We start from the raw sequence: 22510 nt of genomic DNA on the forward strand, positions 1-22510 counted from the left end.
GAGTCATCTACATGTTCTTGCCCTTGTGACCAAAGGCATGCACTTGGAGCCCTGCTCAATGATTAGAATGAGACAGGATAGTTTATGTTCCTCTTTTTTTTTTTTTTTTTTCCAAATTTCAGTGTCATGTGTGGGAGTTAACATAGGACCTACCTCTATTTCATTCCAGCTCCATGATTCTTACCAATGCTGGCTGGTCCCTTTACAGTGGTCAAAGGGCCTTTAATTCCCTATTTGTTCTTTATTTTATTTTTTTTTTTAAAGATTTTATTTATTTATTTGACAGAGAGAGAGATCACAAGTAAGCAGAGAGGCAGAGAGAGAGGGGGAAGCAGGCTTCCCACTGGGCAGAGAGCCCAATGCGGGGCTTGATCCCAGGACCCTGAAGCCATGACCTGAGCAAAAGACAGAGGCTTTAACCCACTGAGCCACCCAGGCGCCCCTATTCTTTATTTTTGAGTGTGTTTTTAGAGCCTCTTGATAAACATGCCTATTGCCAAAGTTGTGGGAGTTTTTATGGTCAGATGAGATGTCTACAAACATCTTCCTTTTCTCCTTTACTTTCTAGAAGAAAAGGCTGCCTTTTTTTTTTTTAAATATTTAACCATGAGAATTCAGAATCCTCTACCTCTAAAGAAATGCAGTAGTATGATACTCAATGTGTTAGTCTTTTTAATGTAAAGAGTCACACTTAAGGAAAAGAAGAAAAATTATTGTTATTAAAGATTTAAATGTGCTCCAGGGATGCACTATTAAGGCTTAGCGTTGTTGCTGTAATCTTAAACGTGTAAAAGACAGGCTGAATCCTGGAGCAGGGCACATGATAGCTTTATAGCTAAACTGCTTTTAAGGGGAAAAAAAAAACCCAAGCTTTAAAAAGCAAAATAACATAATAATGGCAATTCATTGGCATGTGATTTTTTTTCTCTTTTTATAACTGCTTTTACTGGGTCAGTTTTAATATAATTCTCATTATTTGATCTAAATCAAATGGAAAAGAAATCTAGTGCAGCCTTATATACTTAAAAAGATAGTGTATAAGTTAAAGTTTATTGTTAAGGTTTAAAGAAAGCTTGTAATTTTGACTCAGTTAGTTTTTAAAGTCTTCTCCTTCAGTGTTATTTGTGTTTTTAGAAGTTAGAAGTGCATTAATATGTATTTACTAGGTCTGAAGAGTTAGATTTTCTTTGTCTTTCATTTTAAACTAGGTAATGTAGAAAATATGTTCAGTATTCTGGGCTAAAATATTGCATGTGTGTTTACTTGTTTACTGACCGATGATCTGTAGGAAGCAGAGATGATGTTCAAACTTAATGACATTTTGAGATGAAATGGTGGAAATACAGCAATTTGCTTTGGGTTGCTTTTTAGGACCTCATTTGGCTCCTCTACTGAAAACAATAGAATTTAAGTTCTCATTGACTAAATTTTTCTAAGACTTATATATCCTTAGAGTAAAAGGAGAAGTAAAAAAGAGAGGTATTAAATAACATTTTGGGCATCAAAGTACAACTATAATTGAAAAGTGTATATTTGGAAAAGGGATATTATAAACAATAGGTCAGATGTTGAAGGTAGAGGAGGAAGGGAATTTCTTTTTGCAGATTCTGAGGTATCCAAAAAGAATTAGAGGTTCTTTTATTCAACTAGCTCATATATGGAAATTAGGCTTTTTTAAAAAGTTGACTTTCAGAAGAATTATGTTTTTATAAGGTATAATTCCATGTTATAAAACACAATTTGTTTAATTAAAGTTCAGCTTATTGATTTTTCTTTACTATCAAGTAAAATTATTAATATTTATACTAATTATAAGAAATAAAGATTGAATATCTATTAGTATGAGCATGAAAATAATAATTTCTCACACTGCCCTTTCAGGGGAATGAATTCTGGTAACTGATAAGTCTTCACAGGGTTGGGGAAGAAGGAGTGTTATGTGTGGTTACAGGTATAACTTCAAAATTGAGTACTGGAGTAAAGGCAAACTGCTCTGCATAACCTGGAGAGGGAGATTTAGAAGGCTGTGGGGGAGGTCCAGAAGGTGCAAAGAAAGTAAACAATGAGGATGGAGAAGATGTAAGGGGACAGGGAATAAAGAGAATAACCAGTGTTTGGTGGAGCTTTGATGAGTGTACTCCATTGGTCTATAATAGTTTTATATAAATTCCAGCTCACTTATTAGTGTTTTGGGGGGTAAGTAATCTTGGGGGTAAATGCTAAGAGTTTTAGTGTTCTACATACTGGTGAGCACTGACTTCTGAGTTAATGTACTAGGAATCTGGTGACATCAGAGTATAAGGTTTGGTGGGGGAAAATTTTGTAGGTAAAAAAGACCTGATAGTGTTATCTTTGCTCTAGCTTTGAGTTAAAATTGGTAGGTGAAACATTAAGGATATTTGTATAGTCTCAAAGTATCTACCAAAATAAGTATTAATTACTTTAGTGGTTTTTAACATAACATCACACATTTTTTGATATTTTCCCTCTGGGAAATGGAGCTTAATTCTCCTTTTGAGTTGGAGTGACTTCTGCTCAGGAGTTTGAATCCAGAATCAGAGAATCCAGAATCAATAGTTTGATGAAACTTACCGGCTGCCAGAGGACCTCTTTCCTGTAACAACACCCCCCCCCCCCCCCGCCCCCCACCATGGAAAAGCCCAGGCTGGTTTATAGCTCAATGAACAAATATTGAAAAGATAGCCAAATTAAGTTTAACTTATTTAAAACAGAATGGGACTAGGCTGAAATGATGATGTTGAGAAGTGAAATAGTTCAAACTTTATGAAATGATTACAAAATGTAGCAACAACATCTTTGTATCTTTTCATTCTCTTACACATGCCCATTGGCTGAGGAAAGCAGCCTGGATAGCCACTTGAATTGGGTGGAAGTGGTTTGCCTTGATGTCTGCTACTTCTTTTCCGTTTGATTGAAAAATCTCCAGGGTTTGTATAAGACCAGATGTCAGGTATAGCCATCTTTAGTTGTGGGACGTATGTCCAAGACTCAAACCCTTGAAGTCTGGCTGTCATTTGGGTAATGAGGAGAACCCGGTATAGTTCCTTTCCAAGAGGTTTAGGAACAGTCATGCCAAAAGGAAAAAGATGACTCAGAGAGGGTGCAAGAGGCTGAAGTGACATAATGTACATAATGTACATAATGCCTGGGGTTGTTAGTTCATCTGGGTTCTTCACCTTCAGGCCCCACTTCTGACACCATATAATGTCAACCTGCAGGCCCTGTATAAGCTTGCAGTCAGTTTCAGGTTTCTAGGGTAAAATTTATAACACATTCGTGCAGGTAAAATTTATAAACACATTCTTCCATGAATAGATTATAGCATATAGAGTTAAAAATTATTACAAATTCCACTGACCTTACAAGAAAGGACAAATATTAAACATCAAAGTCATTTGATAACTACCTGAAAAGCAGTGCAGTTCATCTACTTGTACCCCACTTTCCCTCTTAATAAAATTGGCTTAGTGATAACTTGTAGATTTATAAATGATGTGGTCTGAAATGTTGGGGTTCAGAGCTAATGCCTAAAAAATAATTCTTGAGACCTCTTTGGTGCAAAAGGGTGTTTTTTGTTTGTTTGTTTTTTAAAGATTTTCTTTATTTATTTAGCAGAGTACAAGCAGGCGAGTAGCAGGGAGAGGGAGAAGCAGGCTCCCCGCTGAGCAAGGAGCCCCATGAGGGCCCGATTCCAGGACTCTGGCATCATGACCGGAGCTGAAGGCAGTCACCCAACCAACTGAGCCACCCAGGCACCCCAAAAGGGTGGTTTTATTAAAGTAGAGAGACAGAACTCATGGTAGAAAGAGCTGTACCAGGGTTATGAGGAGTGACTGATTATATACTTCCAAATTGGGAGGAGGTTAAGGATGGCATAAGCCTCCAAGGTATTTTGGAGGCAAGTTTCCAGGGCCTTGAGGATGTTAGCTATTGTTAGGAAGAGGTCATTTATTACTATTTAGTTAAAACTCAGTCATGAGACCCTTCAGATGTGTATCAGTGGGTCCTATGCTTGGAGGGCAATTGCTAACATATATCTTGGGGGCTAGAGATAAAGGAATTTTTCAAAGGAATTTTTATATGTTAAAGTAGACTTCTAGGATCCTGGGGGTGAGGGTAATGTTAAGCAAAGAGTGCCTTTTGCTCTTAGCAAAGTGTTAACATTGAGGCAGCTGGGTTCCTAAAGGAATGTCACTCTGCCTGTTGCAAGAACTTGTCAGTGGGCTGTAGGGAGTAAGCAAATCTAATTTTTTCTTTTGTGTTTGTTTCCCACATCATAAAGATTAAATGTGTATGTTCAATGTATATGATGTATTTAATATATAAGAAGAAGAACGCTTGGACATAGTGAATGCTGTGTTATAATATTATTACTATACTCAAACCAAAATTATTTTTCATTTTGATGATGCCTCTCTGATTTTTTACTCAATTCCTTTTTATTAGAGTTGGAGCCATGGGAGAGGGAGCTGTAATTTCCTGACAGGAGGCCATGGTTATTTCATATGCATGTATATTAGTAGCTTCAGCATTGTGCCTGACACATAGTAAATGCATTTAGGAGTTATTTGTTGGATATGTAAGTTAAGGAAGTTGAATATGACTGATTATATTTACATCAAAAAAAGTTTTTTAAAAGATTTATTTATTTAAAAGAGCACACATGAGGGTGGGAGGCAGGCAGAGGAAGAGGGGGAGAGAGAATTTCTAGCAGACTCCCTGCTGAGCACAGAGATCCAAGGCTGGATCTCACCACCCTGAGGTCATGACTTGAGCAAAAATCAAGAGTCAGATGCTTAACTAACTGAGCCACCCAGTTGCCTCTGCATCAAAATGGTTTTTAACACATTTGCTGTTTGTCTAAAAATCGTTTTTCTGTTGGGCAACATAGATCTTGTTGGGAGACCTCTGGCATTTGGCTTTTCTCAATTTGGGTGTCCTCTGAACATACACCTTGCTAAGTCTAAATGTTAGAATTATCAAAATTTTTCTTAAAGAGAATGTCTTTTAAATGTCATGAAAGATTGCTGCAAGTATATATATATTTTTCCGTTAAGTTTAATTTTGTTTTAATGTAGAGCAAACCCAAACACCCATTTTTCTGGTTACTCTTTGAAATTCGAATTTTCTTGAAGTTCCTTTTTCCATTTTATTAAAGAGAGACAAATGTAGAAAAGATGCTCTCTTTTCTCTTTGTGAAGAATGGTTTGAAGAGCCAGTTCTTCGTAGTGATAAAATATCATATATGTAATACATGTGCAACAAGCATGTTTCTATCTTAAGATTTTCTTTCAGAATTTGAAAAACTAGTGAGCTAATTTTTATTATGTCTAAATAGTTGAACAGATAATATGATTTTTATACATTATCTCACCTGGAAGTAAGCTTTGTTTGCTTGTGAGAACTGTTAGCTGTCTCTACTCCCTAAATGTGTAACAAAATACCCAAAGATGGGAGAAAGTGAAACTAAGTGGAAATTGATTAGAAAGATCAAGAAGTTGTTTATATTTGATATATAAAAATAAATATCACTGCTGAAGTGTTCTTAGGACTTCAGTGTATGAGAGGGTTGTAATTCCTTTGTATATGTTGTACAACTCATAATCATCTTCTTCCTCCCTTTTCTTAATAAATCCTAATAATGTCTTTCAGTTTTATGTGTATTTTGGAATAATACATATTTTTTTCGTATCTATCATTCTAGGCATTGAAGAAACAAGAAGCTAAAGCAAATGAAAGTGAGGGAGTCATGAAAAATAAGATAAAACAGACTGAAACTGAGAAGAGTCAAGTAAGATTTTGAAAGTTATCTTTCAAAAAGTAATGCTCGTTGAAGTAGGGCTGGTGATACCTGTTGAATGCCTTGAAAATTGTCCTTGAGATCATCTGTTAGAACACAGTGAAGGCTTTACGTTTTGATATGGAGTTGCTTGGTTTGATGGCTCGCTGTTCTTGGTGCTTGCTCTGGGAAACATGTTCAGGTCATTTGCTACCTTGTCAGTTGGCTACTCCCTTTCTAAGAGGACAACTGAGCTTTATCATTCCTTGCCAGGGAACATTTAGGGAGCTTGACTTTGTTGCAAGGTTACTGAGGAAAGATCTGTTGCTTAAAGGGTGGGTATTTTGAATATATTCATTTTCATCATAGAAAACAGGTGCATTAAATATGAAGAAATTTTGACATATATTTATGTCTATGAATCTATAGAGCCTACCATGTTAGAGTTAGGCATTTAGAGGACAGCCAACTCTTCTCAGTTTGCAAATGAATAGCTTTAAGGATGAGCCCAAGGTAACTTATGATAAAATGAAAAATTGCCCCGATGTAATGTTCTTTGCTTTGTATCACTCTGTAAATCTACCTTACCTCCTTGATTTTTATTTCGCCAACCTATGTCTAGTTAAATGATGCTTCCATGCCCCCATTATGGTAAGCAAGTCATGTCAGGCCATCATGCTTGCCCTTAAGGAGTTGAGGCTGCTGATACTATCCAGGGACCATGACCAGTGTGGGCTTTGGTAGATTTTGAAAATATTTTAACTGAAGTGTGATTCCTTCCCTATTTATTTCTCCAGGGAAACTAGAAGACAAGTGAGATAGTATTTTGTGTGGTTTCTGTGATTCTATATATACTTTACTTTTTTTAGATTATGATATTTTATTGGCCACATGTGTAATTTTTTTAAAAAACCTATATAACCAAATTTAAAAAGTATTTTGAAATAGTTATAGATTCATAAGGTGTTGCAAGACAAAATGTAGAGAGAGGTCACATGTGCCCTTTAACCACTTTCCCTCAGTGGTAACATTTTGCATAACCGTCCTTCCATATCCAAACTGAGAAATTGATTTTGGTATAATCCACAGAATTTATGCAGATTGCACCAACTTTATATGCACTCGTTCATGTATGTGGTTCTATGAAGTTGTATCACGTATAGATTCATATTACTGTCTGCACAGTGAAGATCCAGAACTACAGTGACCCTCTGTGCTACTCTTCAATTGCCGTACCTACCCCATGGACAATATTTAAAGGACTAATACATGGGTAGTAGTTTGGTCAAGTGAAATGATAATTTAGGATAATTATCACAAATCTAAGCGCTTAATAACATCTTAATATAAATTTGTGGTTTCACAAAAGAGCCTTACTTTTAAAAGATGTAAACATGTCTAGCATATGTAATCTCAGGAATTTTAACAAATGTATGTCCAGTCTATAGGGGTGAAAAGTAATTAATTTCCCTTTACTCTTCCAGGTTCTTTGGCTGGTCTAATAATTAAGTTGACATAAAATAGATTAACAGGAGAAAAAAAAATCTGATTTTGTATTTATAGGAGCTGCATAAAAATATGAGCTCAAAGGCAGACAGGCAGTTGAGGCTTATATACCATTCTGAGTTGAGGAAATGGGACAGAGGGTCTTGCTTGGGCTTCAAAGGGGAGAAAGACAAATCACAGGAAGAGGAGAAGAGCAAATGTTTGGTAAACAAATGTTTGCCTTGTTTCACAGATAAGTCTTTCATATATAAAAACTTATCTTTGGTAATAGCACTCTTTCTAGTACAGACTCTCTCTCTAAATTCTTTAATGCAATTAAGGGATAAGTAAAAAGCTTTTCCTGAGTCTTTTGGGTCTTGATTCTCTTCAGCTCAAAAAAATCTGTACACCAAAAAGGCATGTTTGGGGCAGGGCAGAGAGGGTGGTGGCATATTCCTCTCCCCTTCACTTCATTATATTTTCAACTTGTAGTAAGCTAGGCACATTCACACTTTTCAGGTGTTTGGTCATCTAACTAGCACATTTTCTGTGAATATTTATCTTATGGTTATATTATTAAGGAAATCTTAAATGTCTTTAATTTTAGGAATGCCATGAATAATGGGAAATATTAGGAATGTTGGAATATTAAGAATATACAAAATCACCAGTTGGATGAAATATACTTTAGTCATTGGGTCCTTCAAGTTTTATTCTAATTCAGTTCATATGACATTACATGTACCAAAGGACAAAATTGCTTTGGAATTTAGATTACAATGATTTAGAACTGGAAAGAATCTCGGAGACTGTCTAATATAAAGTCCCTATTTTAGAAATGATAGAAAGGAGACCTAAGGAAAAGAGTGTCATAGTTGAGATGGAACTGACCCCCTGAGGTCTTGTCTGGTTCACTTTTTGTTATGCAAATAACATTTTCATGGAGACATTGATGTTTTGATAGCAAGGTATTTTTTTATATTAGCTGTAAATATCTTCTGAAAAATTCTCCAGTTTTCTCCTCTTAAACTATGCCCATAATAATTTAGTTATTTTCTGCTCCACTGGATATTTTTCTTTATCCTTTGTTGAAACTTTAGCTTGAACAGGAATTAGAGGTATCCCGAAGGTTATTGAATCAGTCAGAAGGCAGCAGAGAAACACTTCTGCATCAGGTAAGTCTATGCAAGCTATGATAATCTGCTTTTAAATTAAATCAGGATTGAGTCTCCTTTTCTGTTAAATGTCTTTGTGAAAGGTAGAAAAAACTCACAAAGGTCTAGAGAATTTTTTTTTCTCCTAAGGAATGTATATTAAAACACATAAACAAAGGATGAAATCCTTTCAGGATGAGTCAGAACAAGCTGGTACAAAACACGGACCAAGTTCCCACTGTGCTAGTGTGTCTTGCTGATTCCTGCTCCAATTTAGGATTTATCTCTCTTAGCATAACCAGTGTAAAAATGAGAGTGGATGTGTAAGATAAAATTTTCCCAGGGGCTTAATTTTATTCAAAGAGGCATTGGAGAGTGAAGGAAGAAATATGTAAAAGGAAGACTTTTACATATTCAAGTTGTTTTGCACTGTCTTATATTTATGTTTTCAAGATGCTACCTGTCCCTTTTAACCAAAGATAAAGCTTAATTTTAAAACATAACATTTTGCAACCCATTAGCCTATAATGAGAGTTTGGTGTTTCTGCTATTTAAACCTCAGTAACTTATGTACATACATTGGATAAGGGCATATAGGTTTCTAACTGCCTCTCTGCCTGTGTTTAATATAAACCGCACTCATACCTTTCTCTGTTCTGAGGTGTGGCTTACATAACTCGCTATGTAGTCTGCTAGGTAGGCAGAGATGTCAGGCATCATAGATGCTTAAACATTTTGACAATTAGTGCTGAAAATACACCATAATACCTTTTTTGCAAAACCTTTAAAAATGTTCACTGGCTTTGTTCTGCAGCCATTCATACAAAGTCTGAACTTTCATTTTTGAAAGTTTATATTTGTAGTCCTTTCCACTCTTTTTTTTTTTTTTGTTATTGAAGTTTTTTTTTTTTCCATTTTATTTATTTTTTCAGCGTAACAGTATTCATTCTTTTTGCACAACACCCAGTGCTCCATGCAAAACGTGCCTTCCCTATTACCCACCACCTGTTCCCCCAACCTCCCACCCCTGACCCTTCAAAACCCTCAGGTTGTTTTTCAGAGTCCATAGTCTCTTATGGTTCGCCTCCCCTTCCAAATTTTTTTTTTTTTTTAATAAACATATAATGTATTTTTATCCCCAGGGGTACAGGTCTGTGAATCGCCAGGTTTACACACTTCACAGCACTCACGATAGCACTTACCCTCCCCAATGTCCACTCTTAATTTTTTTTTTTCCTGACTCTGACTTGTGATTTCTGATCTCATCTTTTGAAGTAAAAGTTTACTGTGTACAGGTTGTCATTGTGACTTTAACCGAGTCTTTTTGACACTCCTAATTTGTTTAATGGTTCCTGGGGACATATCTGAAATGTGCTAGGCAATTTGCTAGTCTTTAGAAATAGAGATGAATAACATAGTCACTGACCTCAAGGAGTTTATAGTTTATTCAGCAGCATTTATTTCTTATTTTGAATAGTACTTTGATATTAAAATATGCTAAATTGTGATCTTTTCACTTGAGTTTATCAATCAATAGACCATATTCATAGAAAAGGAGTGAAAAGTAGGAAAACAGTTATGGAGGTGCTTGGGTTAATAGTAGTAGAGTGGACTGAGTTCACAATAAAGGATTTTTTTTCCCCTTTGGTGTCAAATTCTTTGTCTCAGTAGAGACACAGAGAAGGGGAAAAGACATTCATTCTTTGTGGAAGGAATGGGAGGAGTAAAGAAATAGAGCAAGAGACTATTCCACTGTGCTTGGCATAACAAGGAGATTAACTTGGCTTCAACTTGTGCTGACAATAGCCCGTTAGAAGTAATATTTTTCCCTAGAAAAATAATTTGAAATAATTTGTAAGTTCAGTTATTCTTTTCCTGCATTTAAAACTGATAGAAGTGTCATTTTTGGCTTATGTATTTAGGTGGAAGAGCTCCGTACACAACTTATGAAAGCAGAAGGTGATCGAAAAGGTTTACAACATCAAGTATCTCAGATGTCCAAGCAACAGTTGAACCTTCAGGATGAACAAGGAGATGACTGGAGGTTTAGGAGAGGTATAATTCTGATTTGTAAATGTGTGGGTTTTTTTTTTTTTAAATCTTTCTTAAATACTTCCCATTTTCAGAATTGCATTTCATACATTGTGCTCTCATCATCTTATTTCTTGATCTAAAAGTTATTCAATAAGCTAATCATAATTTAGCATCGATATTTTTTTCAGACCTTATCTTTTAGATTTGTGTTTATAGCAGTATTGAGTAGAAGGTACTAAGATTATTCTCTTTGCCCCCTGTTCCCACACATGCATAGCCTCCCCTATGATCAAATTCCTCTCACTGGAAGTATGTTTGTTATAACTGATGTGTACGTAGCCTTGACATATCATTGTCATTTGAAGCCCATTGTTTACATTAGGATTCATTCTTGGTGTTGTGTGTTCTGTGGGATTGGACAATATATAAATGAAATTTAGGCACCATTACAGTATCATAGAGTAATTTCCCTGTCTTAAAAATTCATTGTGCTCCGCCTTTTCATCCCTCTCTCCCCTCTAACCACTGGCAACCAGATCTTTTTACTGTTACCATAGTTTTGCCTTTTCCAGAATCTAATATAGTTGAATCATACAGTGTTTCAGATTGGCTTCTTTCATTTAGTAATAGACCTTGAAGCTTCCTCCATGTCTTTTCATGGCTTGGTAGTTCTGTCTCTTTCCCTTTTTTTTTTTTCTTTTTTCTTTTGGCATTGTCTGAATGTACCACAGTTTATTTATCTATTCACCTACTGAAGACCACTTGGTTGCTTCCAAATTTTGGCAATTATGAGTAAAGCTGCTGTAAACCAAACGTCTGTATTAGGGTTTTGTATGGACAGAAGTTTTCATTTACTTTGAGTAAATACCAAAGAACATGATTGCTGGATTATATGGTCAGGCTATATTTGGTTTTGTAAGAATCCTTCAAAGTGGCTGTATCATTTCTTCATTCCCACCAGCAATGAATGAGAGTTCCTGTTGTTCCACATTTTTGTCAGTATTTGCAGTTGTCAAGTGTTCTGGATTTTGGCTGTTCTAATAGGTTTGTAATAGTATCTTTTTTTAAAAATTTATTTGACAGAGAGAGACATAGTGAGGAGTGGGAGCAGGGGGAGTAGGAGAGGGAGAGGGAGTGGGAGAAGGAGAAGCAGGCTTCCCTCTGAGCAGGGAGCCCGATGTGGAGCTCGATCCCAGGATCCTGAGATCATGACCTGAGCCGAAGGCTGACGCTTAAGGACTGAGTCACCCAGGCGCCCCTGGTATCTTGTTTTAATTTACATTTCCCTGATAACATATGATGTGGAGCATCTTTTATTATGCATATTTTTCACCTGTATATATCTTCTTTAATGAGATATTCATTAAGGTCTTTGGCTCATTTTTTAGGCAGGTTGGTTAGCTTCTTGTTGAATTTTAAGAGTCCTCTTGATATTTTAGATAACAACCTATGTCTTTGCAAATAATTTCTCAGTCTGTAGCTTGTCTTTTCATTCTCTTGACTGTGTCTTCTGCAGAACTGAGGTTTTAATTTTAATGACGTTCAGGTTATCAGTTATTTCTTTCATGGGTGATAATTCTGCTCTTCTACCTGAAAAGTCATCATCAAACTCAAGGTCATCCACAACTTTGCCTGTCTTCTAAAAGTTTTATAATTTTGTGTTTTATATTTGGGTCTGCGAACCATTTTGAATTAACTCCTGTAAGAGGAATTCTTATTTCCATGCCTAGAAGTCTGTATCTAGATTTTTTTTTTTTTTTTTTTTTTTTTTTGCGTGTGGGTGTCCTGTTGTCCAGCCCTACACTATTTGTTGAAAACAACATTTTCTTTACTGTATTGTCTTTGCTACTTTGTCAGAGATCAGTTGACTGCTTTGATATTGGTTTATTTCTGGGCCTCTGTTCTGTTTCATTGATGTATTTGTCTATTTTTTGTGGTTATTGTTGTTCTTACCATACTCTTGATTATTGTAGCTTTATGGTATGTCTTGAAGTTGGATAGTGTTAGTCTTCCAGCGTTGTCCTTCTCCTTCATATCACATTGGCTGTTCTGGATCCTTCACCTCTCCATATATTTTTAGGATTAGTTTGTTGATATTTGCAAAATAACTTGCTGGGATTTTGGTTGGGATTGCATTGAATATGTAGATCAGGTTGGGAAGAACTGACATTTGGCAGCATTGTGTCTTCCTATCCATGAACATGAAATGTCTCTCCATTTATTTCCTTCAACTATGATTTCTTTCATCAGAGTTTTATAGTTTTTGTCATGCAGATTTTGTTAGATTTATATTTAAGTATTTTCTTTGGATGCAAATGTAAATGGTATTATGTTTTTAATTTCAGATTTAACTTGTTCATTGCTGATATTAACATCCAATTTTAATCTCTCTTCTGCTTTATTTTTAAACCCATTTCAGACATATTTATCTCATGGGGGCTTTCTCCTAGAAAGAGCCAGCAAAGCTAGTAGTGGAATTTTTTCCAGCTTCTTATTTCCATGCCTAAATGTGTGTGTGTACTTCTCCTTGTACTTAAATTGGAAGTACCCCTACCTATGTTTTCATTTTCTTTTATCCCAGTTTGAAATATGTACAATTAAAATTGAGATCCTATCTTTTTTGTGATCAAGATCCGTGACAGAAATTAATCATCTGGAAAAAGTGGTCATGAACCATATGACCGACTTTTTCTTATGTAGATTAAGAATATTTTGTGTTTAAGAAATATTAGAATACCTTTTTAGTGGTGGTATTGATTTAGGTTGTGGAATTAATGAGTCTAGATGTATTTCTTTTTGGAAGTTTACTTGTAACAGAAATAGTAATATTGAAATTTTATAATGGTTTCTAATAGACTAGTCCAGATTGCTCAGCTTATGAATTATTTCCATAAGGAAGCTTCCTACTCAAATGTCTGAATTATTGGAGAAACTCTTGTAAGCATTTGGTGTACTATCAAAATCAGGAAAGATAAATATTTTCCCAGATTCCCCACATATAACTCAGTATGTTGCCTAAGTTAGAATTTCCACATTGCCAGAAAATCTTCACTAGGCAAATTCTGGCATACCTATCCTAACATAATTGCATGCCATTAAGTTCATTTAAGTTTCATGTGATATAACTGAAATATATTTTGACATCAAATATTTTAAAATTTATTTTTAAAAGTAAAATCCCAAGGTTTTTGGTTATTCATCAAATTTTCATAAAGATGCACATAAGACTTATGTAACACTTAAAACTTATTTTGTTTGGAAAAAGACTGTGGTACATTTGTTACATGTTTTCTTTCCTAATAAAAAATCTAGTTATTCTTGGTATAAGTCTTTGAAGACTAGAAGAATGTCACTTTTCTTAACTACTTACAAGGTTTAAAAATATCTGGAAGGTCTCATATCAATGTGATAATGAACTTCTTCACCTTCTCTTAATGTTCTAAAATTTTCATCTTTATGAATACTTGTATTTTTTTTTTTTTGAATCTGCATAAGAAATGACACTCGTAGTCACAGTCTGGTTGCTGTTTGTTCCTCCACCGGTTGCAAAGTGACTTCCCCATCCGTTTTTATTTATTTATTATTATTATTATTATTATTATTTAAACATTTTATTTGTTTATTTGACAGACAGAGATCACAAGTAGGCAGAGAGGTAGGCAGAGAGAGAGAGAGGAGGAAGCAGTCTCCCCACTGAGCAGAGAGCCTGATGTGGGGCTCGATCCCAGGACCCTGAGATCATGACCTGAGCTGAAGGCAGAGGCTTTAACCCACTGAGCCACCCAGGCGCCGCCCACATCTGTTTTTAAAATCGACTTTGCTGGGGCACCTGGGTGGCTCAGTCAGTTAAGTCTTCCTTTGGCTCAGGTCATGATCCCAGGGTCCTAGGATCTAGCCCTGCATTGGGCTGCCTGCTCTATGGGGAGTCTGCTTCTCCCACTGCCACTCCCTCTGCTTGTTCTCTCTCTCTCCCTCTCTCTCTCTCAAATAAATAAGTCTTTGAAAAAATAAAAAAGTGAAATCGACCTTACTTTACTAGTGGTCTTCTGAAAGTCAAAGGAATCATGCTATTACTTTTTTTAACTTGATTCCATTTTTTTCCTCTTGCTTCTTGGAACTCTTTAACTGACTTACATGTTTCTACTCTTTCCTGGTTCTTCTGAGTTCCTTGTTCATTCTTCTCGTTTGAATCTTTTCTGTTTGTTTACATCTTGTCTTTTAAATGCTGGGTTTTGTCTAGAATCCTCTTTATGGGGTTTCTCACTTAATATTTCTCCCTAGAGGTTGTTATTTAAATCTTAAGCTTTAGCTGTCACCTGGAATGAAATCTTGAGTCCACTAATCTTTAGTCCCCCAGTTGGAGTCTCTCATTGGACATCTCTGTGTGCTATTCTACAGAATGTACCAGGCAACAGATCCTTTCCTCAAAAACTGTTTTTATTTCCTGTTTCAGTTTGTGCCACCATCCTTTATCCAAATAGCCAAGACTTGATTACAAAGAACATCAGAAATTATTCCTTCTCTCCTCCGTCTGCTTCATCCTTGCCTATTTTTAGATCTTGGTACTTCTTGAATTTGGCCCATCTTCTTTTTTATTGCCACTGTCCCAGTTTAGGCATGCTTTGTCTCATTTGTATTACCCTCTTAACTTATTCTAGTTCCTCTGTGGTCTGTCTTCGATACTGCTGCTACTAAAGGGATGCTTTCTAAGCCACAAGCCATTCATTTTTTATAAAAAGTTTCAATAAATTTTTAAAATAAATTTTTAATTTATTTTTTAAATTAAAAATTTTTTATAAAAAATTAAAATTTAAAAAAAATTTTTTTATAAATTAAAAAAAAATTTAACCCAGGGGTAGGTCTGTGAATTGCCAGGTTTACACACTTTACAGCACTCACCATAACACATAACCTTCCCAACGTCCATAACCCCTCCCCCGCCACAACCCTCAGTTTGTTTGTGACATTAATAAGAGTCTTTTATGGTTTGTCTCCCTCCCAATCCCATCTTGTTTCATTTATTCTTTTCCTACCCCCCAGACCCTCCACGTTGCATCTCCACTTCCTCATATCAGGGAGATCATATGATAGTTGTCTTTCTCCGATCCATTCATGTTACTCTTGCTTAAAACCTTTTGCTGTGGGGCGCCTGGGTGGCTCAGTGGGTTAAGCCGCTGCCTTCGGCTCAGGTCATGATCTCAGGGTCCTGGGATCGAGCCCCGCATCAGGCTCTCTGCTCAGCAGGGGGCCTGCTTCCCTCTCTCTGCCTGCCTCTCTGCCTACTTATGATCTCTTTCTGTCAAGTAAATAAATAAAATCTTAAAAAAAAACACAAAACCTTTTGCTGTACGTTATTGAACTCTTACTATACATGCAGCATTTTGCTATTCATAGAAATATGAATTCTAAGAACTTAATATTCTTAGAACTTCAGTTCTAACTACACTATAAGAAGGGTACTAGTCTTATTCTCATTTGAATGAGATAGGGAAAAAAAAAAAGTCTGAAGAACAAACAGATTGCCTAAGGTCATAGTTGTGGGAAGTAACAGACCTGAATCTCTTTCTCCCCAAACCTGAATTCTAAACTAATATGCTGTACCGACCTGTCATGTTTGTAGCAAGTGTTCTTCAAAGTGAAGTGTGTGAGACAATCCCCTGGGTGTGAGAGGAGTGTTTGTGACACGATTTTTATTTTATATCTTACATTTTGAGTATTTTAACTTTGCTAGATGTTTAATTATATATGTATGTATGTGTGCCCAAGTATATATTTATATATATCCATACTATTTTATGTGCATCTAGGTTATGAAACTTATCAAATTACTATGTTACTATGCACGTTAAATATATGTTTCACAAATTACCTATATATATTTATACATGTATTCACATGTATTAATATCTCCATATTTTATATAATATATCTTCCTGTTACTTTGTATATACTCTAATATATATCCTGAAATATATGTCTATATATTAAGATAGACACTCTAAAGATATATGTTATATGCACACACATATGCCTATTTATACCTACCTAAATATAAAATATAAAATATGTATTTGTAAAATGAATAAATACTTTTACACGTAAACAGATATGCATATTTTCAGATTGGAAACCGAGCAGGACTTTGCAGAGTATGGCCCATGGGGCAAATCCAGACTTGTAAATAAGCTTTATTGGAATACAGCTGTTCCCATTCATTTATTCACTGTCCAGGTTTCTTGTGCAATGCAATGGCAGAGTTGAGTAGTTGTGACAGAGATCATAAGGCTAAAATATTTACCATCTGACCGTTTACAGAAAATGTGTGCTAACTCCTGGTGTAAGATAATTTCTAAGCTCCCTAGCAATGTGTAAACACCTTGCTCACTGTCCCTCTTCCTTCCCTCATATGTGGTAGCTATGTGGAAGTGCTGAGTGCATTTATCTGAAAATTAAATCCAGTATTGTACCTCTGTGCCTTATGCCGCTTCCTTTCCCTAAATTATCACCCCAACTCCCCATCTCCTTTGCTTGGTGACAGTCTGTATTTATTCTTTAAATCTAACTTACTTTCTATGTCTTTTCTACCCGAGTTTTTCATCAAGATAGAGTTAATCACTCTATCCTTTGTACTATTTCTGTATGATAACTGTATCTGTAAAATATCTGTATAGTATCTGTCATTGCTTTTATCATGCTATTAAAATGCCTCTGTATCTTCCACCCATGTCCATGATGTACAATTTTGAACACTTTGGTATCTCTTAAGTTCACATGTGTCTTATGAATGATGTATAAATTTAATTTGCTAGTGTTTCCTTATTTTCCTTTCCTGCAAAGGAAACTACTAGAAAAACAGTTAAATTGATAATACATGTTCCAATTTTTGGCATCTTAGACTTAGGGATGTAGTTTATATATCTTATTTCTATTCTTAGAGTGTAAGGTTATTGAGAAAAGGTTTTTGTGTAATTTATGTTTGAAGAAGATGATATTACAGTGTCCTGTGCATCACAGACCAAGTATGTTGAATTAAATACTAAGTCTGTCTATATTGTGCAGTGATATAATTTCAGGTGGTAGTCTCCAGAAGTAGTAAGTTAGTTAGTGATCATACACAGAGATTTAACAGTATCATTTGTTTAATTTGCAAGAAAGAATTATTTTGTGTGTCAACTTCAGTAACTTTCAGCTAATGTATAACTTAGTTGAACATTCTTTTAGTATTTGTGTGTTAGAATTTGGAGGTAGAGATTTAATGAAAGCCAAAGAAAAAGTATGTAGGTTTTCCTGAGCTCAGTTGTACTAGAAATCCGATAACATTTCAAGTTTTAGTATGAAAATAGAATAATATTGGATAACACATCAGTGTATATATTTTAGAATACTGAGTGAGACTTGAAACAATAGGCTAGCAAATTCTGAAAAGTCTGTTGAGTGACAGTGTTAATAAGTGGTTATGTTAGCTGGAATATTAGAACATCAAGGCTTTGTACCGTTTGAAAGTACATTCTCCTGTGAATAAAGAACAACAATCAAGCTTTACATTTTTCTCTTTCAAGGGGTTGAGCAGGGAAAAGAGAATCTGGAGAAGCAGATGTCAGATTTGAGGGTGCAGCTGAACTTCAGCGCAATGGCATCTGAGTTAGAGGAAGCGAAGCGGTGCATGGAGCGAAGAGACAAGGAGAAAGCACAGTTTGCAGCACAAATAGAGGTGACTTTGCTATTTTTAAGTTGTATTCAAAGGACTTTAGTTTTGTTTCAGAGAATTGCTTAATGAAGTTTTAATAGAAAGTTTGTGGTATTTTATGAACTCTAGCATAAAGTAAAGTTACATAGATGACTACTTTAATTATACATAGATATGTCTATGGATTCATTTCTCTTTCATTTGGACCTTAACGCCAGGAACCTATTAAATATGAAAATTTTTTTTGTAGTGGCAATCAAGCCCTTCCTTCAGATAGAAGGGGTCTTTCTTGAAGGAATAGTGAATTATCATTTATTTCGGGGGTGAAGCTGGCATAGCAAAAAGGGTACCATAAAGGTTTTTAAATCTCCCACAGCTCTACATGAGGCAGAATTGGGATAATTATTCAAAACTATTAAAAATCAAAAGAAAGAACTTTATAAAAAGGAAATGTCTTAATTCCAATATAATTATGTATATTATATCAAACTTGGATGACACACTTGGAAATAGATATGTAGCAGTCCTCTTCTGTATCTGTTTTTATTAGTAGAGTTGTATTCTAGTTGTAATAAGATACCACATTTGAAGAATTTTCTAAATTATAATGAAAGGTAGAAAATTGGTGTTAAAGACACCTAACTTTATATAATCCAAAGGAAATATTTAATGTTACTGCAGTTTGAGTTTCTCTTTCATCTTGTCAGTGCATCAGTGGAAAATATATTTTAGATTTGGATCAAGATTCAGATTATGAAGATAATGGAATATTGACATACTTTTTACAAAGCCCTCTACATATATAATAAATATTTATCAGAAATATTTTCAGAACAATTGTAATTGTAGGACTTCTACAGTTTGCTTCATGGGTATTAATTATTTTAGCCTTTGATCCTGATGACAAAAGTGCTAAAATATTATTTTTCCAAAGTTAAATATTAAAAATTAAAAATATACTATATTAATAAGTATCAAAGGTAGAGAAATCACTTTGCTAAGGTGTTTATAACCATGTATTGGTCTGTCCTTCTTCCTTCCCTTCTTTTTCATTGTTTCATTTCATTTAACACTTGCAGGATCATATGAAAAAAATCTCACATTCATAGGCATTTAAAAAATTATATTAATCTAATAATGCTCTTGTTCAAAGAGCCTGCTTTCCCCTTGTCCTAACAATGGCTCTTTTACATTTTCACCTGGGTTAGGAAAGGAGTTGGCATTCTCTTGTGTTAGTTTGGATTGGTTGTATGGATTTGGATATGAAAGACAGTTGGACAGAGATATTGAACATTTACTCACATACCAGATACTTAATGACTGTTTATTATATGCCAGGCACTGTTCTAGGTGGTGGTGACATGGCAAGGAACAAAAGCCAGGAAAATTTCCCTGTCTCTGTGTGCGTGACATTCTAAAATTGATTTATAAAGTTCTTTGAGTTTGTCTCAAATCTGATTCAAATTCCTTTTGGAGGATGAAAGATTTTTTCTCCCAGTTGCCATCAAAAGGTATTACAAAAAGACATTGTTTATTCTGGAAGATATTCCCATTAACCAGTTTTATTTTTCCCCCTGACTTTATTTTTAACAATAAAATAATTACCTAAATTTTATATCCATTCTTTTAGATTTTGTGACGCTTCTGATTATGGCTTTTCATAATTAGATAAGCTTGAATATCTCCAAGCTGTTCTCAAAATGACATCTAGAGTAGACTTTGTGAAGATCACTCAATGTGACTTCTTTTGGGTATTTGATTGAAATTTAATTGAAAAGCATTTGGTTCCTGCTTTATTTTTCAAAAAAATTTGGTGTTGGGGGCCCCGGGTGGCTGTTGGTTAAGCGTCGACTCTTGGTTTTGGCTTGGGTCATGATCTCAGGGTCGTAAGATCAAGCCCTACGTTGGGTTCAGTGCTGGGCTGGGAGCCTCCTTAAGATTGTCTCCCTCTGTCCTACTTGTGCTCGCTCTCTCTCTTTAGAAAAACAATGGTATTGCCTTATGTAGTCTATAATGAGTATTAATCTTCTTTAGTTTCTTTTTAAAAACTAAGTATAAATAAGAAAACATGCACAAAATGTGACCGTTGGTCAGACTCCAAAACATTTTCTGCAGTCCTCCTCCTTGTGGTTTGTTCAGTCACTAGTCTTTTTCTCTTTAGTTTTAACTTCCTAACACCTTTCCTCCAAAACCTTATACACAGTCTTTTTTTCTTAAACTTTCCTACTCATTTCCATTTTCTTTTTGTCTTTGTTCCCATTGTTCACTGTTTCTGTAATGTCCTTTTTGTGGAAATCCTAAGCCTTTTCCTTCCTGAAGCCTTCTTCTACTATAGCAGCTACAAATGAAAGTCCTTCCTTCTGTACCCCGTCCTCTTAGTCACATCACTAATATTCTTATTGTACATTTTTCGCACTGCCTTAAAGTATCTAGATATATGCCTTTAAAATTTCAAAATGAGTTGAAATGAAGGCCATAGGGGACTGCAAAAGAAGGCTGCCCTGTCACTAAAAGAAATCTGACCTCGATATCCTTACCTTGGTGAAGACCTCATGTTTCAAGGTCTTGTCCTCACATCTGGGAACTTGAATTTACTGTGTCTTAGAATTAATGTGGCCCAAGGGACTGGTTCATACTAACAAACCCCTCAGAAGACAGTGTATAAAAGAGTACCAGCTCATTGATGTACCCTGTGGGGGCCTTATATGGATATTTAAACACTTCTATGCAGGGCACCAGTCTCCCAGTTTTCTATACCTGGGTTTTATAAATTAGTAACCAAAAAGTTGCTTGGTAGACACAATCAGAGAATAATGATGTGTAAGGGACTGTTTGTTCCTGGCTATGGTAGGGCTGTCCCACCCTCTACCTCTCTTTAACAGAGTTCTTGTAACCAGGGATCTGTTTATTTCACCAGATCTTGTTTTTATTTCTGGAGTGTGCTGAACTGATTTCTTTTGTCTTTCTAACAGTCTTCTCTGCCTTCACTCTGATGCTCATCCTTCTGTTTGCATTTTCTTTTGATATGTTGCTGTGCACAGATTTTGCTCTGGGCCATTTACCAGTATGCACTGATGTTGTAATTCAAACTTGGGGCATTTGGGAAGCCTCTTGTGAATTAAATAAGTATATCCTTTTTCAGGTCATAAATGAGTATGTGTTAACAACCAGGTCTTATCTCTGTATTTCTTTGTGTCCCTTGACAGTGTCTTACCCATAAGGGACCCAGTTAGTATTTGTTGACTGAAATAGTAAATTGTAGAACACTTTTTATGGTTATTTTTCAAAGCTAAGTTTTGTTGTCTGGCCATTCTTTAAAAGCACATTAATTTTGGGAAGCGTCTGTCAGTATTCAAGGGGACCTTTGCTCTTTCTCACTAATTGCCTTAGTTTTTGTTGATGCAGAGTGTATATTTTAAGCAGTTGTTTTATACTGAGAAAAACCGAAAAGAGCTTGTAAAAAAGCAGAATGAGAGCTGAGTTTGGGTTTGCATAATTTACCTTTCAAATTGTACCTAAAACCCTAAATCTCTATATGCATAGAAAATACTAAGTACAGTTTTTTCTTTTTCTAAACTTGAGTTGAACCTCATTAACCTTGATAGGCTATTTGTATTCATAAGAATTCCAAGTATCCTTGATCAATGATTCCCCCTGATTTAATCTCAGCCTCCATCTTTCATCAATTTACTTTTCTTGAAGAAAAAAATTTGACTTTTAAATTCAATGAGGAACTTCAAAGAAAGAAAAAAAAACAAGGTGCTGTACATAATTTAGATTAAATGTTGAAAGTGATAATTGAGTGACAACTGACATGATTATTCATTAGCAGAAACTTGGAACTGTAATGCCATAATTTACTTTTAAAAAGAGGGTAGTGGAAAACAGAAATGATAATCAATAATAACTTTTCTTCTTGATGATTAGTGCTTCAGGAACAGAAGGAAGGTTGTTCCTTTTAACATGCTTTTAAGATAAACTCTTGATTCTTGCATTTCTTATATAAAGCTGGCTGCTTTGCTCTGTAATAATGCCCCCTTCAATACTACTTTAAAGTCCTTCTTAGAGACCTTAATTGCCCTGTTTGTAATTTTCTGTTCTTTTTTATCTTAATAATTTCTTCCTTATCCAAGTTCTTGTTGTAAAATAATGTACTGAGTACTAAGTAATTTTTAATACACAGATTATAAAGAAAAAAATATTGGCAGCAAAACTGTATAGGCAGGCTAAAACTGTTGAACCTGAGAAGAGGTCTGCCTCTGTTACTAACCAAATTAACGGACATTGAAGCAGATTGCTAAGTCCACAAATGCTCTATGCTCCCAGCTCTTCATGAAGATGACAACTGGC

At 35.3% G+C, this 22510-nt stretch overlaps 1 protein-coding gene across 5 annotated transcripts in view; it reads left to right on the plus strand.

Moving 5' to 3' along the window:
• CEP128 (centrosomal protein 128) overlaps positions 1-22510 on the plus strand; it is a 412817-nt gene that overhangs the window by 75867 nt on the left and 314440 nt on the right. For 4 of the 5 annotated variants that reach the window (XM_046006996.1, XM_046006995.1, XM_046006999.1 and 1 more), the window contains 4 exons: positions 5726-5812; positions 8386-8460; positions 10362-10494; positions 18033-18184. In XM_046006996.1, coding sequence (XP_045862952.1) covers positions 5726-5812; positions 8386-8460; positions 10362-10494; positions 18033-18184 — 447 coding nt within the window. The remainder of the gene's footprint in view (positions 1-5725; positions 5813-8385; positions 8461-10361; positions 10495-18032; positions 18185-22510) is intronic. The other variant, XM_046006997.1, reaches the window with a different exon arrangement.

This window comes from Meles meles, chromosome 6 (assembly GCF_922984935.1).
Source record: "Meles meles chromosome 6, mMelMel3.1 paternal haplotype, whole genome shotgun sequence".
In the NCBI taxonomy this organism is placed as follows: Eukaryota; Metazoa; Chordata; class Mammalia; order Carnivora; family Mustelidae; genus Meles; species Meles meles.